This window comes from Lampris incognitus, chromosome 11, assembly GCF_029633865.1.
Source record: "Lampris incognitus isolate fLamInc1 chromosome 11, fLamInc1.hap2, whole genome shotgun sequence".
Classification (NCBI taxonomy): domain Eukaryota; kingdom Metazoa; phylum Chordata; class Actinopteri; order Lampriformes; family Lampridae; genus Lampris; species Lampris incognitus.
Window position 1 is genome coordinate 41,735,867 of NC_079221.1, and position 18,460 is coordinate 41,754,326.

General features: G+C 45.9%; 1 protein-coding gene across 1 annotated transcript in view; it reads left to right on the forward strand.

Annotated features, from left to right (window-relative positions):
• rab3gap1 (RAB3 GTPase activating protein subunit 1) overlaps positions 1-18,460 on the forward strand; it is a 72,286-nt gene that overhangs the window by 41,061 nt on the left and 12,765 nt on the right. Inside the window, exons 17-21 of the mRNA XM_056289403.1 lie at positions 3,969-4,340; positions 9,662-9,799; positions 14,689-14,916; positions 17,134-17,230; positions 17,826-17,929. Coding sequence (XP_056145378.1) covers positions 3,969-4,340; positions 9,662-9,799; positions 14,689-14,916; positions 17,134-17,230; positions 17,826-17,929 — 939 coding nt within the window. The remainder of the gene's footprint in view (positions 1-3,968; positions 4,341-9,661; positions 9,800-14,688; positions 14,917-17,133; positions 17,231-17,825; positions 17,930-18,460) is intronic.

An 18,460-nucleotide genomic window follows, 5' to 3' on the forward strand; every position in this document is an offset into this window, starting at 1 on the left:
GTACAAATGAAAATCGCCTGCAAAATATTTTAAGCTCAGTTGAACTAACACAATGTGTCAGCATTATTATGCGATTAAACATGTTAAATTCTATAAAAGTTATTTTAATGTTTTTCCAAATTCCTACGTGATACAGCAAATCTGAAATTATTTTTGTGTGCATCTTGACATTGTCTATCGTATTCAATTCAGTTCAATTCAATTCAATATAGCTTTATTGGCATGACTGCATTCATTACAATGTTGCCAAAGCAGGTGACAGTGAAACAGGTCAACAGAGTACCAAAAAAAAAAAATTGAAATGGAAAAAGGAATAAGTAGAACTGGCAGAAACATAGAACAGCACTTGAACAGCAACTGACAGTAAGTGAAACAGTAATTGGAACAGTAATTGACAGTGTTTTGGTCATTCACTGACTCTTAGGCTATGGCATTCTGACATACTGTGCTGCAAGGTGTGCACTTTGGCCCTCTCCTAAAATAAGTGGCCATTGCTTTTTCTCATCCAGGAGTAGAAAATTTGGAATCTGGTTTTCAAATTTCTCCTGGTATTTTTCTCTTGTTTTGGAATTTCTCACAATTTAGGAGGAAGTGCATCTCTGTCTTGACCTCACCTGCCATACAGTGACCACATATTCTTTGCTCTTTTGGTAGCCAAGATTTTTTGTGTCTGCCCTTTTCAATGGCTAGACTGTGGTCACTGAGCCTGTACTTGGTAAGGATGTGTCTCTGCTTACTATCTCTGACAGTGGACAGATAGTCAGCCAATTTGTATTCTCTTTTTAGGGCCCGATAACCTTCTAATTTGTGTTGTAATTTGGTTTCTGTGTCCCAATGTTCCAAAAATTAGTTTTTTGCATTGTTTGATGATTTGGTTTACTTTAATCTGTGGTTGGTTTGCAGTCCTAGTGTAAAACTCATCTATGTTAGTGGTTATGGGGTTAGGTAGTTTCAGAACCAGCTGACTGAGGGGACTCTTTTTGGGGCTTAGCTCTTGGATTTGGAATGCTTTAAATGGCAATGTGTCATGGGGACTTGATTTAAAGTGCATCCAGAATTTAAGTGATCTTTTTTGGATATTTATTATCAATGGGAAACGGCCTAATTCTGCCCTGCATGCATTTGTTGGTGTTTCTCTTTGTACATCTAGCAATTTTCAGCTGAATTCTGCATGCAGGGCTTCTATTGGATGTTCATCCCATCAAGTGTAGTGGACCCCATAGTGAGTGGACCCCATACTTCACTTCCATATACTGCAGTGGGCAGGATGACACTGTCAAAGATTTTGGACCAGATTTTAATTGGGATGTGTGTTTTATAGAAATTTCTTTTTATTGCATAGAAAGCTCTTCGGGCTTTCTCTGTAAGTGCATTCACTGCCAGACCAAAGCTTCCCGAGGCACTGATTTTCAGTCCCAGGTAATCATAATCTCTATCGTTTTTTTCAAGAAGCAAAGCATTTGATAAAATTTGTTGTCCAGTGGCATGACTCTTAACTTCCACCCTAATAGCTTTTGTCAGCCCTGCACTGTCTTTGTAGGGGCCTGCAGCGAAGCGTACCAGAGCTTTGATAAAGACTACCGTAAAGCCCTCACTCATAAGAACAATAGCCACAAAAGCTTTAATCCTGTACCAAAGGCAATTAGTCTGTTCAAACAAATTGTTCATAGTAAAGAATGAATTAAAATGGATCGAGATGGGCAGTTATGTGTTTGTTCTTTTTTGTGTTAGAGCCTGCCTGATTCCATGCAAAAACACATTAGCACAAGATGACTCTCATTCCCATGTGATTCCCTCTCACTTACATTTTAATTGAACCTGACAAGGATGAGCTGAGAGGGGAGCAGTATCAAATGGAGTGTATCAGAAAACATCCAGTGGCAGGAAAAAATCAGTGACCTCCCACACACAATTATATTGTCATCTGAAAATAGCAATGTACTCAAACACTTCAAGTAAATGGCTCCTTAAATCGTCTCCTGTTTATATACAAAATTTTGTAAAACATAACAGAGCTGTTATTCCAGTACAGTGAGATGCATATTAAAGTGCTTAAAAGTAAACGATGACACTGTGTAAACATGACTAATATCTTCTTTTAGGGTAAAATAATGATTCAACATTGGCCCGGAAAGCTAAAGTGCACAGATCCAAAAATAGGTTTGTAAAAAGAAAAAACAAAAACAGTGCTTTTGGTTGGCGCACTATTTTTTCCTGCAGTATTCTTTTTTTTTTTTTTTGTGATTTTTTTCTTCCCCCCGTTTTTCTCCCCAATTGTATTCAGCCAATTACTCCACTCTTCCGAGCTGTCCCGGTTGCTGCTCCACCCTCTCTGCCAATCTGGGGAGGGCTGCAGACTACTACATGTCTCCTTCAATACACGTGGAGTCGCCAGCCGCTTCTTTCCACCTGACAGTGAGGGGTTTCACCACGGGTGTGTAGTGCGTGGGAGGATCACGCCATTCCCCCAGTTTCCCCAAACAGGCGCCCCGACCAACCAGAGGAGGCGCTATAGCAGCGACCAGAACACATACCCACATCCGACTTCCCACCCGCAGACTCGGCCAATTGTGTCCGTAGGGATGCCCGACCAAGCCGGAGGTAACACGGGAATTTGAACCGCCGATCCCTGTGTTGGTAGGCAACGGAATAGACCACTACGCTACCCGGACTCCCCCTACATGTCCATTTTTAAGGGTTTACACTGAATTGATTGACATGATGTCAGGTGCTACTTTAGCAAACACAAAGGTGAGGTTATCATGCATGAGGTGATGCATTATGTTTGCAGGCAGAAAATAAAGACCTAACTGGACCTATTTAACCGGTTGTCCAAAATTGAAATGTATTAATGATTGCTGAAACTGATTAAGCACAGTGTGTATGACATTGAACTGGCACACATACTTAGAGATTAACTGCATACTGACGACACTTTTCCGAGATTAATACACTGGTTATTGCTCTAGAGCAAGGCATTTTTCTGCCATTGAATCCAACCTGAAGTAATGAGTGACCCAAAGCTCATCGTCTGTAACAATTTGCTTTAGCTGATAACGTCTACAGGAGCTAGATTTTAGGGGTGGTGGGGGGGGGGGACTCATCTCTCCACTGGCCAGCTCTTACTGTCTTTCCCAGAGTCAGCGCCATAAAAACTGTTGTTATTCAGCCACCCACGCCTCACCTGTGGGAGAGAAACAGAGCTACGGCTAATAAAGACATTGTGAGAGGGAGGGAGGAGAGGTTATATCTGTAGAAAGTGAGGGACGTGATGAGAGAGACTCAGACTCTTTAACTGCACTCATTTCAATAAGAGGAGACACCCAGACAGAGTTGCACTGAGTGCACTTCTCTCAGTTCATGTGAAGAGCTCTCTCTCTCTCTCCGTCTGTCTGTCTGTCTGTCTGTCTCTGTCAGTCTTGCCCTAGCTTTAGTTTTTTCTGTCTCTCTGTGCACTTCCTTCTCTCTCTCCCTCTTTCTCTCTCTCCCTCTTTCTCTCTCTCTCCCTCTCTCTCTCTCTCTCTCTCCCTCTCCTCTGTTTTCCTATTCACCTATCAGGTAAAAGTCTAAGAGTGCAAAGTGGGCCTCATTCACGGTAATGATGGTAAACGGACTGCATTTTTATGCACCATGGATTGCATTGCTAGAATTAGACTGCATGATAGGAGAGTAGACCTTAGGAGGGGGCAAATATTGCAATATGCCTGGGGAATGATTTGGACTGTCTTCTATATGGTAAAGAATGACAAACACTCCAGTTTTTTCACTTTTTACACAACTTGTCCCTGAACCTATGAAAGTGCAAATGCAATCATAATACAGATACACAAGCAGGTATACAGTACATTCTCACAGAATGTCTGACACACACACACACGCACACTCCAGCTCTGTTTTTCTCAGCCCCCTAAACATGGCCTGCAGCCCCGCAGCATCTCTACCCTCATCACTCTCTGTCGTTCCCCCAGATGCTCAATTGCTGCATAGAGAGGAAGAGAGCAAGGGACGAGGCACGTAAAGCAGGGGAGGGCGGCAAGGAGAGGGAGCGCAAGGTGTCTGGTGGCTGCGAGAACGGCCGTCTGGGCCGTGAGGGCCCAGCCACGTCCGAGTCCACCAGGGAGGTGTCGCCGGGGAAATCGTGGGACTCGTGGAGCGACAGCGAAGACGAGTTCTTCGAGTGCCTGAGCGACCAGGAGGAGATGAAGGAGGCCCCACCAGCAGATGGGGAAAAGGGTGGAGCCAAAGATGTCAGTAGGGCTAAACCGGAGGGCAGGCTCCACCACCATGGTGAGATGACCCTGCTGAACTCCACAGAGCCTCTCTACATCCCTGTCACACAGGTCAGACACACAGCACGCACTCTCACATACACTCCGTCCCCTACCCCTGGTCTAAACTTGGCAGACAGATAAGTCTCTGTTAGGACACACACACACACACACACACACACACTTGTCTTATCCTTGATCCCACTCTTAACATTGACTCATCACAGCTCTTTCAAAGTGCAGCAGAGAAGTAGAGGTTATTTAAGTGGTGGAAAAGAAAGAAATATTTGTTTTCACACTGTTTCGAGAGTCCTTGAATGATAAAAAGAAAAGGCTGTGTAACAGTATGTGCCCTGGTAACAATACTGCACCATGTAGTGCCTTGCTCCTTGTTCAGTGGCGCTGTTGTAACATCGTTTTTTTTAAATCGTTGTCTAAGAGAGTGAAAAGACTTTGTGTCTGCGATGACACGCTTGTGTCAGACTCCTCTTAAGAATATTTTGACAAATTTTAATACCACCAGTATTCTTTTTAGCTTCTGTGGCTGATAACGGCACAGAAGCACAGAACCACCACCCTTCCCCGACGTACACGCATGCACACACTGTCTCTCCCTTCATCAGGCTAATCAGCCACCATGTGTGTCCAGCCTCACCCTCGCACCAACTCGCAGAGGTGCAAGGTTTTAATCCGCCAATACACACACACACATTCATTATTGCAGGTCTACTAATATGTCATGGTAAAACAAAGCCTAGACCTAGAGACATGCCACTAGATACACGGTTCAATTTATTAAAGCAGCGAGGCCATACTTCATAACCCCATCCCCGTCATCATCACGTGTCCACACCTCCGACCAATTCATCATTGCACTCTGTGCTAACAATAAATCACTGCTGCATAATTCCCCTAATTGGCTCGAGGGAGTGTGCCTGGCCATATAACGCCACTCCATAAAACAGTAACCGTTCTGGAAATCAGCCTAACAATGGCGAGTATATGAAAGTGGCGTCGTCTCAAGCACATGCAATTACCCATCCGTCTTAGCAGAGCGTTACTAAGTGACCACCGCCTCCACCCGCTGATTAGGGCTCGGTGACACTAGCTGAATTAGCTGGAAGCTAGCCTGGAGAGATTTGTGGCTCCTCCACCACCTCATCAATTATAGATATGACTCAATGGTAGGGGCTAATGAATGCAAAAAGGCTGACCCTGCTCAATAATTAACAGTAGGAGAGGTGAGAGGAGGAGAGAGGCTGGCAGACCAGGACACTGTATTGCTGTCAACGACTACTACACTATACACACACAGGCACACGCGCACACACACACACACACACACACACACACACACTGTGGGCGTGTCAGTGCATGGAGGTGAGTTAAGACAGCATAACGGACTGGTAGGTGGATGGAAAAAAGAATGAGAGAGAAAGAAAGAGCGAGAGAGAGAGAATGAGGAAAGGAGCTCATAGATGAAGTTTGTGAGTGTGAAAGTAAGAAGCGTCAGCACTTCTGCTGCCGGCCAGACGGCTTCTCCAGGGACTGTGTGTGTGTGTGCGTGTGCGCACGAGCGTTGCGTGGTGTGTGGTTGAGCAGACATACACGAAGCAAAAATGCACATAGGCACATTTACACATACATTCAGAGCCTCTAACTATTTGGTTATATCAGGCAGGGTCGGTTTCCAAACGAGAAAAAAAAAACTTCTAGATTTTTCCTTGCCTCGCTTATATTAAAACAAAACAAAAAACTAAACAAAAACAGCCAGTTTTTCTTCTCTCTGTCACATCAGGCGCACCACTTGTAACACTGTCCGTCATTTTGGCATTCCCTCCATCTCTCTATCCGGTTGTCTGTCCTCTCATTGACACACTGCCTCTGTCTATTTTTTCCCCCCCTCTCTCTTTTCTCTTTGTTGTTTTTTTTTGCAAGCTGTTGTTATATCAAACCGCTGTCTGCTCATCCCTCCACGCCTCTCCCTCCTGTCTGGATCCACGTCAGACCACATGCCTCCGCAGAGAGCGCTTTTGAAATCCTACCCAGTGGCCTTAGTTGCATACTCTCTGTCTCTCTCTGTCTCATCGTCCTCTTCCTTGTGTTCTTCCTCCCGGCGACGCGGGAGTAGAATATGATAGGAGGGGAAGGTTGGTAGCTAGAGACACAGACAGAGACCCCTGCTTGAGATTCATGGCGACGCCACTTCATTTGTAAAGAGGCGGATGGCTTGCTCACAAGTCTCACCTTCCCCAGGTTTAATTAGTCTGCACGGGAAAAAGTGTTGTTTCGCCCACTCACCTCCACCCTATTCATACTCTCCACACTCTCTCAAGAGCTTGTCTAACCGCTTCACAGACTCAGGTGGGGTTTTTTTTTTTTCTTCAAATCTAAATTTCATTAGAACTTGTTCAGAAGGCATGTGTGTTTGTGTTGGTGGTGGTGGTTTGTTTTTGTTTTTTTTACACTACTTTATTAATCCACTGTGGGGCAATTCTTTCTCTGCATTTAACCCATCCTAGCTGTGTAGCTAGGAGCAGTTGGCAGCCACCATGCAGCACCCGGGGACCAACTCCAGTTCGTCTTGCCATGCCTCGGTCAGCGGCACAGACAGGAGTATTAACCCTAACATCCATGTCTTTTTGATGGTGAGGGAAACCGGATCGCCCGGCGAAAACCCACCACAGGGAGAACATGCAAAGTCCACACAGAGGATGACCTGGGATGACCCCCAAGGTTGGACAACCCCGGGGTTCAAACCCAGGGCCTTGTTGCTGTGAGGTGACAGCGCTAACCACTGGATCACCGTGCCGCCCACCACTTTACTTTCTCTCCATTCCTCACACCACCCCCCTCTGTGAAAGCAGCCCTGGGCATCAGCCAAGGCGACATACATTCAAAAGGGCCCGTGTGGCATGCAGATGAATTCAATCCCACACGACCATGCCGTTTGCAATTTATGATCCCGTCCCCAGTCTTCACAGGTACTGACTGGCAGCGTGAAAGCCGGTCCAGGGCTCCATCTCCATGGCAATGTCTGTGCGCCGGCATGCCTTTGGCAACCATAGCTGAGTAAAGCACTTGACACAGGGCTTAAATGGCTGCAGCACAAAAGACCAGAGCAGACATTCAAGTCAGGTTGGAAAATTATGGACGATAGTAGTTGTGCCGCTAATGGCAAAATCATAGCTATTATGAGGTGGAGGCCAGGAGGGAGAGGAAAGCTTCTTTTATTCTTTCTTTCCTGCTTTCTTTCTGTCTTGCATTCTTCTCTATGACTTTGATATCTTTCGTGGCTCTTACATCTACAGCTCTAGTTATATTAAAAGCCCTAGAATGATTTCTTTTTTTACTTTTCGGTTGCACTGTAGATCAGATTTCTGTCTAACTAACCAAAGACCAGTCTGTCGATGTGAGCATTGCAAGGGGCCACATCAGTCTCACTGGGACTAAGCATCTACTCCAGCTTGTGGGCTGTAGAAGAAGCCATCCTGTAACAGGAAGGTTTGGTTGTGCCTCGCCAGCAAGCTAGTGCAGGTTCACAAACAGCTTCGTGCTCTGTCAAAGTGCCTGTGAGCAAAACACTTAAGCCCTTACCTGAGGATTCATTACCAGTCGCTGCGGAACAAGACCAGCATTGTAATGTCAGTGTATTTCTGTATCAGACGAATGCCTGCCTTGACCTATGGTAAACTTTCATAATTTTCAACTTCTATTCCATTAATTTGATGAACCCAAAATTTTACCTGGTCGTAGCAAGCAAGACTGTCATCTCGAGCCTGTTAGAGGTTTTACCAATGGGCTCCACAGGCAGGCATTGATTGGTTTTCCTTAGGGTGCAGCTGGTCCCGTAGCTTCACAATTGCAGTAATGATGTTGTCCTGTCAAACGTTAGCCGGTCCGGTTGTAAATGACTGACAGGGGTCCTTGAGAAGTGGTTTGGGCCTGCTCAGCCAGGATTCCTGTATTCTCCTCACATGTCATCATGACAGTTCTTTGTTTTTTGGGTTATTTTGGACCTTTTTTTTTTGGACCCCCGCCCCCCTTTTCTCCCAATTGTACCTGGTCAATTACCCCACTCTTCCGAGCTGTCCTGGTCGCTGCTCCCACCCCCTCTACTGATCCAGGGAGGGCTGCAGTCTACCGCATGCCTCCTCTGATACATGTGGAGTCACCAGCCACTTCTTTTCACCTGACAGTGAGGAGTTTCTCCGGGGGGACGTAGTGCATGGGGAGATCATGCTATTGCCCCCAGGTCCCCCTCCCCCCTGATCAAGTGCCCCAACCGACCAGAGGAGGCGCTAGTGCAGTGATCAGGACACAAACCCACATCCGGCTTCCCACCAGCAGACACAGCCAATTGTGTCTGTAGGGATGCCTGACCAAGCTGGAGGTAACACGGGGATTTGAACCAGCGATCCCCATGTTGGTAGGCAACGGAATATCCTGCCTCGCCACCTGGACGCCCTATTTCAGAACCTTATTAACTAGACTGTTCATTAAAGTAATGATGCCCTATGGCCTTTGCAAATAATTGCGCTAGCATTAATGCTCATACTTTTATGACAAATAATTGTGTTATTCTCATAATGTTTGTTGTTTTATTTCTGTGCTGTTGATGGGAAAATATGAGGTCATGTCAGTAATACCATAGCTGTCATTTGGTGACACCTATAGTAACAAGTAGACGAGGAAACATGTCAGCTATTAATAATATCATGACTCAGGATGGAACTGCATGCATGAAAAGGCTTGTATTTGCTGCCAAAGTCACAATTTTGATGTTTCCATCAAAATGAACAAAAATAAGCAAACAAAATAAAACAAATATCAAATGATTAGGACATTGGTTTGCCAAAAAGTATGTAACACTAACAATTTTAAAAGATATCTTGATGCTCAGTAATCCAGGTAAGAAAATCAAAGAAGGTTGAATCAGTTCATCTAGATACGTTTATATAAACATTGTATCCAGATGAACTGTTTCAACCTTCTGTGATTTTTAAAAGATTTTTACCACATTCTGTCAAGTCTGAACTTGGGAATGCGAATGATGGCAATTAACTGCGTTTCTCCTCTCTGGACACGTCTCAAGACACAGGAGCTGTCATTTCCCTTCTGAAAAAGATGCAATTACTTTGCCTTCGTGTAAATATTAGTCTCGCTTTTGTTTTGACATTGTATTCAAGCAGCTGATCCTAAAATTGTAATTGTTCCCACCTCTGCATGCCTCTTGCACACATTATTGAAATGTAAATCAAATTAAAGCTACAAATGCCAGTAATTAGGCTACACTTCAGTGCCATACCTACAAACTAACTGGCTTGTCTCGTCTGTGTGTGTGTGTTTGTGTGTGTGTGTCGGCGCGTGCGCACGCATGTTGGATCTTCCAGGAGCCTGCTCCCATGACAGAGGATCTCCTTGAGGAGCAGTCAGAGGTTCTGGCCAAACTGGGTACGTCTGCTGAGGGAGCCCACCTCCGCGCCCGCATGCAGAGCGCCTGTCTGCTCTCAGACATGGAATCCTTTAAGGTGAGACGTCACCGAAATTAAAAATTTGCCTCATGTGAGCAAAAACACAGTTATTTGTCTGTTTCTTTTTTTTGGGGGGGGGGGGAATTTCCCCCTTTTCTGCCCAATTGTACTTGGCCCATTACCCCACTCCTCTGAGCCATCCCGGTCACTGCTCCACCCCCTCTGCCGATGCGGAGAGGGCTGCAGACTACCACATCTCCTCCGATACATGTGGAGTCGCCAGCCGCTTCTCCTCAACCTGACAGAGAAGTTTCGCCAGGGGGGAAGGATCATGCTATTCCCCCCAGTTCCCCCTCCCCCCGAACAGGCGCTCCGACCGACCAGAGGAGGCGCTAGTGCAGCGGCCATGACACACATTCACATCCAGCTTCCCATCTGCAGACACGGCCAATTGTGTCTGTAGGGATGCCCGATCAAGCCGGAGGTAACATGGAAATTTGAACTGACAATCCCCGCCTTGGTAGGCAATGGAATAGAACGCTACGCTGCCTGGATGCCCCTTATTTGCCCTTTTCAACAGACTCACATGGACTTAGGCAGCTGCTCGTACACCTATACTCTGTGGCATGGGCACATATGTGTCATCGCTGTGCAAACACACATGTACACACACACACACATCATTATAGTCAGTGATAGACAGATGCAGACACACACAGCACAAGCATAGACTACCCCGTGACTGGCAGAGGAGCCCATTAGTGTTGTGTTGTGGCTCTCTGTCAATGTGTCACACTGGGCGGCCTTAGATTAGATTCAGTCCGCCCCCTCTCAGAGGGGCACAGGGCACACTCGCTAATTACATTATCAATGAAGCGCCGTCTCGCTGGACTGAAGTATGACGTCCGCACTGGAGTGCAGTCTAGAAAAGGTCGCGGAGAAACACACTTGGAAATGTACAGGCTTTTCGCTCAGTCTTGTCCTTTTTCTTCTTTGCCAACCTGATGGTTTATCCCTGAAATACTTTTAAGTTGTTACGCTTAAAGGGTCACCGACATTTTTTTCTGAAGTTCCTCACCTTACTGAAATTGAGAAAAGCAAACTTGGTGGTCTTGTAGAAATGTATAAAAATCATCAACTGACTATTGCTGCAACATATCAAGAGCTCATATTATCCTAAGATTGTTTTCAACACTATCATCATGGCTTTGTTGGCTCTGGATTCAGGATTCACTGTTTCTAAGTGTATCACTATTGGTATTCATCCATCCATCCATTATCCAAACTGCTTATCCTGCTCTCAGGGTCACAGGGATGCTGGAGCCCATCCCAGCAGTCATTGGGCAGCAGGTGGGGAGACACCCTGGACAGGCCGCCAGGCCATCACAGGGCTGACACTCACACACATTCACACCTAGGGACAATTTAGTACGGCCAGTTCACCTGACCTACATGTCTTTGGACTGTGGGAGGAAACCGGAGCACCCGGAAGAAACCCACGTAGACATGGGGAGAACATTCAAACTCCACACAGAGGATGACCCCTAAGGTTGGACTACCCCAGGGCACGAACCCAGGACCTTCTTGCTGTGAGGCGAACGCGCTAACCACTGCGCCATCATGCCGCACTATTAGTACAGTTAATATATATAAAGACATAAAGTATCCTCGAAAAGAGAACAACACATTTTCCTCATTATCCTGGTTTGGTTGCAAACGCCGATGTATCTTAATCCTAACAAAGTGTTATGCCTGGTTCCTTTTCATACCTTAAATTAAAACAAGGGCTCAGTTTCTTCCCCGTTCTTTGCATCTTTTATTAAAAACATCTCGTTAGAAATATTTTAAGTACTTCAGATAGTTAAAATGTTGCATCAGCTTAAGGAGTTGATTGATCCATACTAAAGGGCCCTTTTCAGCCGCAGTATCTTTTGTATAAACACCCAGTTTCATTGATGTTTTCTAAAGAGCGTTATTGATTACCCTAAGCATCCCGCTACAGACTAAAGCAGTTCAGATGCTGTTGTCCTTTCTGCTGAGTACAACTCTACCTGCTGTGATTTTTAAGTTCAAGGCAAGGCTTCTGCACTGTTTGGAAGGGAATTCAATTCAAACCCCCATCTCCTTGTTTTCCCTAGCCAACGATGACAAATAGCGCTCACCCAAAAAGTGAAGGAGATGCAACTTCTTCTCTTTTTTTTTTTTGCTTTGCAATGCCCTATTTTTTTATTTTTTTTTTAAGTGGCCCACTAAGTGCTCTACTTTTGAGTGTTTTGCTCCAACACATTGTACTTGCACAGCTTAAAGTTCAACACAAACTGAAGTTGAAATGAAGAAGTGTGAATGCTGTGTGCTCAGGTACCGCAGTAAAATGGGCTTCCTAAGCCAGCAGAATGGTCTCTAAATTTAGCAGGGGAACAGTCCTGTAATTGTGCTTAGCCAAGCATAATCTGGCATTTTGGCTTTAATTACCAGCTCCCTCTGGGCACAGCACAGACACAGGATGGCTATGATGAATGGTGTGACTTAGGAATATGACAGTTTTAACATACTGGATGATCCACCAATCCCGTGCCCCCCCCCCCCACCCCACTACCACCACACACACACGCGCACACACACACATGCACAAAGGCAGTGTCTTTTCCTGAAAGGGACATCAGCAGCAGCTCGCTTCCCCCCCTGGGGCTACAGAGAAAACCTCCTGTCTCCACAGTGCTGGGTTAGACCCTGTCATCAATCCCTCCCAGCAGCCAACTGTCTCCCCGCTTCCCCATTCCTCCCATCAGCCTCCTCCTCTCCTCAGCTCCAACCAGCCAACTCATTAATTATCCCATGTGAGTGGTGGAACACCGAAAGTTCCAAGAAAGCACCCACACACACACACACACACACACACACACACACACACACACACACACACACACATGCTGAACATCATGCAGTGTGTAAAGGTCAAACAGTAGTAAAAGTTCCGTCGGACGGATTTGTCAGGTGGGCTCATTTCCAGCGAGGAGGCAGGGAAACCAAGCCCATTTCCCAGTCACACTCTGATTGTGAGCCAGTGGGCCGGGACGGGAGACAATGATGTTTCAGCCACTGACTGACTCGGTTGTCAAAGAGTGGATGGAGTGGTTTTTTGAGCAGTGTTTGCCATTATGTTCACAGCGCTGGGAAACGCTTTGATACACACACCAACAGAAGGGATAGTGGATGTTGATGTGCCGTTTTTTGATGTGTCTGTCAGACTTAAGTAATTTTCTTTATTTTCACCCCCTTCTTTTTAATGAGGCAAGTGGGCAGTCCATTGTATTTCCTATTTTACTGTCAGGAGTATCAAGACAAGAGACAGGAATACGCAAAGTACTGCATAACTAGGATAGCTCATGCATGCAGAAACACATACTGGTCCAAGAAAGAGTGATTAAATGACAAGATGGAACTGAATGCATACCAAACAGTCACCCAGCAGTAGCAGGACTCAAACCTGTCATGTTCAGTTTAGACCAAGTTGGGGTGTAGCCACCTCTCTGTACACTAAACAAGTAGGCCAGATGTTTGAAGGGGTGGGGGTGTACTTTTCTCCATGTACTCTGCAGCTGTCTTCATCAAAATTGTTTTATATCATGTCAGTTTGTGTGAAAGTCTCTATCATTTCCACAGTTCTTCAGTGTAAACCCTTAAAAATGGACATGTAGGGGGCGTCCGGCTGGTGTAGCGGTCTATTCCATTGCCTAGCAACACGGGGATCGCAGTTTGAATCCCTGTGTTACCTCCGGCTTGGTCGGGCGTCCCTACAGACACAATTGGCTGTGTCTGTGGGTGGGAAGCCGGATGTGGGTATGTGTCCTGGTCGCTGCACTAGTGACCCTCTGGTCGGCCGGGGCACCTGTTCAGGGGGGAGGGGCAACTGGGGGGTATAGCGTGATCCTCCCATGCGCTCCGTCCCCCTGGTGAAACTCCTCACTGTCAGGTGAAAAGAAGTGGCTGGTGACTCCACATGTATCGGCGGAGGCATGTGGTAGTCTGCAGCCCTCCCCGGATCAGCAAGCAGGGGTGTAGCAGCGACCAGGACACCTCAGAAGAGTAGGGTAATTGGCCAGATACAATTGGGCAGAAAAAAGGGGGGGGTAAAAAAAAAAACAGAAGATATTCTCCATCAGTCATGTGCATGTCCTGGTACTGGCACACTTACAGGACTGCAGCGGTCGTTTCATGGCAGAACAGAAAATGTTCTACTGGCAAATGCTGTCAGCCATTCATGGCTGCCTATAAATGATCATAACAAGACACTTTAAGAATCTCTTTTTCCTGATTGCAACTTGTAAACCTCTGTGGTTCAATATTTTCCCTCGCGGCTGGTGACTCCACATGTATCGGAGGAGGCATGTGGTAGTCTGCAGCCCTCCCCGGATCGGCAGAAGGGGTGGATCAGTGACCGGGACGGCTCGGAAAATGGGGTAATTGGGCAAGTACAATTGGGGATTAAAAAAAATGGACATGTTGCATGTTTCGTTTAATTGCTAGTTTTTGCTGTAGATTCTGCATTATGACTTGTAGAAGAGCCTGTGGCATCACGGAAAGGAAATTTTGAACATATATGTTGTCCAGAAATCCTGCCGAAGGCCGTTTTGTGAAACTGCAGTGTTTTTAAAACTCAAACAGTTGTCCCAGCTATGATTCTCTATCCAGTTTGATTTTAGCTTACAAATGCTTCTAATCACTTTTGAAATCGATCAGCAAACAGCTTGAGCTCATGGGTCTGTATTAAAGTCAACTGGTTCTCTTCACCTCAGGTTACCAAAGAGACATACTCATAGACTCAGACCGGTGTCAATGGCTCTTCATTGCTGTAAGCTCAGGTTGAAATGACTGAAAAGTTTCTCCTCCCAATTTCCCCTCTGGGATGAATAAAGTATTCTGATTCTGATTGATTCTCTCCATAGGCAGCCAACCCCGGCTGTCTTCTAGAGGACTTTGTGCGCTGGTACTCGCCCAGGGACTACGTAGAGGAGGAGGCGGTGGATGAGAAGGGCAACACGGTGCTGAGGGGTGAGCTCAGTGCAAGGATGAAGATCCCAGGAAACATGTGGGTGGAGGCCTGGGAGACAGCCAGGTCCACGCCTGCCCGTCGCCAGAGGAGGCTGTTTGACGACACCAAGGAGGCTGAGAAGGTAAACTTGCAGTGGCGATGGTCGTGGGTTTGAAAATTTGCAATCACCCCAACAATAAATCTTAAAAGAAAGACTAATTAAAATCAGACCCCAAAGGTCACTGAGCCAAGAACTGATATGAATTTGTCAGCTCCTAATAACAGTATTTTCTGATAATATTTTTGAATGCAACTCTGCCCCGTATTGTCTGAATATTATTGGGGTTTCTTGTTTTGTTCTAATTTGTCCGATAATTATCCTTTTTGTGCTGTCTTATTATGACTTTGCAACTGCTGATAACTTTACTCTTTCGTCTTTCTCTGCGCTTACATTTTTTTTTAGTGTAACACGTTGGTGTGAAATGCATTAATTTGGTTTGACATGAACTGAGAGTGAGCCACCCTAAGCCCGTCAGGTCTAGAACGATCTGGCAGGTTTATGTATAGATACCATACTATATTTGTGGAGTGACTTATCTTGACACCACATAGTACATTCAGGTGATTTTTTTCCCCCAACATTGAGGTGATTGGGAGATGTGTCATACCCAGACACTACCAGAAAAAAACAAACTGTTGAATGACACTTGGTAGGATGAGAAGCCAGGCCGGTCTCTGGAGTTATTTGTGGGTTTTAGGAACATTCATGAAGCTCTCAAACAAACTTCGGTGGGCTGGTAGACAGCCAGGGCCATGCTGACATGCGTTTAGGGAGGCAAAATATACCAGACCTTGACAGCAAGGTTTGTTGCGATGGAAAAAAAAAAAAAAAGAATCTTGATTCGGAAAGGCTTGTTTAGATTTTTATTTTATTTTTTTTGAAAATCTTTTGAATTCTGTCAAACTCTTCGAGGTGTTTGAGAAAGCCAGCTGGCCTGGAGCGAACGGCAGGGTGTCAGTAAGCACTTCACTGGTGAGAAACTGGAAAAAGAGCTGTTTTGAACAGAGAAGCCACATCTGGGGGGGGGGGGGGGGGGGGGGCTTTCAGGTTATGAAAGCACAGGTTCAAGCCTTCAATGCCAAACTTTCAAAGTGGCGTCAAGAGTGCCCCCCCGAAAGTTTCTCAATACTTTCTTTTCCTTTGTCCTACATTGATATATTGGAGGTGGGGGTGGGGGTAAAAACAGACACGCGGCCAGCATTCTTTACGAGCGGTTGAGAAGATTTCCACTTGGACTGCAAAGCTGCATTTTTAAAAGTTACACTATCAACCTGCAAGTTCCCTATGCTGGCAGGGAGCTGCTGATACTGCCCTGCAGCCAGGTGCCACTGCAATCTGCCCGCTCGGCCCCGTTTCAGCCTATGCTGCACAGGGAGCCGCTTTAAGTGGGTCAGAAAACAAGGTGTCCCTGACAAGGTCTCTGTAACCCCCTCCCCCCAACCCCAACCAAAGTCCCCCCCCGCCTCTCTCTCTTGGAGAGTTTAAATAGAGTTCAGGGGAACCTTGGCCAACCTTGAAAGTCACCATCGCCTCAACTCCACTTGTCCTTCAGCCGTCTGCCAGCCATGCCACAGCCCCTCTTTGGGGGAAACTCCAGGTGCAGGATTTAGTTTAGAATTAATTTGCCGGTTTAATTTTTCTCTCCCCCCTAGCCCACTCTATATCCCCCCTCCTTGCTCCAGTAAATTGTCCCCAGAGATTACAGAACTGCTTATATATTCACGGTGCTCTGATAGCAGTCAAGATCATCATCATAGCAAAGAGGTCACCTGGCAACAAGAGGACTTTTGTCTCCCAATCGTACAGCGAGAATGATTTTTTTTCTCTTTTTCTTTCTCTCGCTCTCTCTCACTTGTGTTTTTTTGGGGTTTTTTTATTTCCTTTGCTCCCTATGAACAGAAGTACCCAAAGGCTTTGGCTTCTACTAAGGGGCAATGGAATCAGATCAGGCACTCCTCCAAAATCCTATCACCCACCTCGAAGCCCACCCCCTTCAAACAGTAACAAATGACCCTCCAGTCTTCTCCTTTTATATAAAGAGTCACATTAAAATGCAGCACAGTCTCTGCTTGGCTACAATTGCATTTATATGGCAGCACCCCCATAACTCATGAAAAAAAAAAGAGAGAGGGAGAATGAGCCACTTACTCAAAAGAACAATACCTTTTGAAATGTCAAGTACCTTGCTGGGGTTCATGACAGCCCCTGTAATCATAATAGGTGTAAGAGAGAGCAAAAAAAAAAAAAGCCAAGAGGAAAGGGAACAGCAAAGTTTGATTTTGACGTTGCTTCTTTCAGGTTCTGCACTACCTGGTGGTTCAGAAGCCAGCAGACCTGACCCGCCATCTCCTGGCCTGCATACTCCATGCTGCTATTCTGAAGCTGAAGGAGGAGGGTGAGTGTCAGCCTCGGTGACACGCATTGAGCCGTGCGAAATCTCAGCAGGGCATTACTTGCCTCTCTCCAAGACATAAAAACTGATTAGTTGTATTGTTTTCTCCAACTACTCATTGTGCGAGTGTAGCAGGAGACCCAAGTCCCAGAATTTCTAAAGCATTTTTGAACGTGGTCGCGTGACCTGATCAGAGATTCTAGAGCGGTATTCCTGTTGAGAGGCTTTCTGCCTACAAGTCCAGGACACTGTGTCCTCTCTCAAGCAGAGAGAAAAATCAGTGTTTGGACAGCTATCATTTGGAAGAAAGTGTTAGCTTGAGCTGCTGTGAATAATGTGGACGGTGGACTAAAACCTGTGTTTGTGACACGTCAGTCAAACGGGATTACCATTCTTTTCTGTTATGTTTTTTCATTTGAAGTCCACCTCATTCTTTATCCTCTCTCCACACTCTCTCCCTCTTTCTCTCCTCTCTTCATCACTCTTTGCCCAACCCTTTCATCGCTGTCATTGCTCTCACCTGTTTTTCCCTCTCTCTCTTCTTCATCTCCTCCCTTTCATCTCCTCCCCTGTACTCTGTCCTGTTGTCCTGTCACAGAGTCAGTGGAAGACATTCCGTCGGTGAAGAAGGCCATCCAGCAGGCTACGTCTCATGCCAGCAAGCTGCTGCGCCACCCAAGCCCAGACTACAAGAAGCTGGAGGTCAGTGACAAGTAGGATTTAAGAATAAGCTGTACCAGCAGCAGGTAGGTTATCTCGGGAACAGGGAAGTCTGTTCATTCTTTCGGCCTCTTTGGCGGCTGGCTGACCTGTTAAAACATCCCATTCTGCTCTTTAAAAAAAAACAAACACCACTGTTCTGCTAAACTAGTTGCTGGTGAAATTCTGAATCTGCTGTGTTTGTTTAAGACAAATGTAAGAAAACTTTCTTGCAGGTGAAAGGGAACAAACCTCCTGACATCCAGTGCCTTGGTTTTGGCTGAGATGCATTGTGCTCGGTGTCTGTGTGACATTGGAATATGAACAGTCTCACCTCGTAGCACAGGCTCCTCCTCACAGTTTTCTAGCACGTTCTCTGTACACTGTGCCCTCATTTTCGATTTGTAGTTAATTTATCAACGCATTTATTTGTTCCTTTGTTCCTTCCTACCTTCCTTCCCCCCCTTTCCTTCCTGAGAATGTTGTGCTATTTTGGTCATTTATTCCATCATACTTTTGATACCTTGACATGTT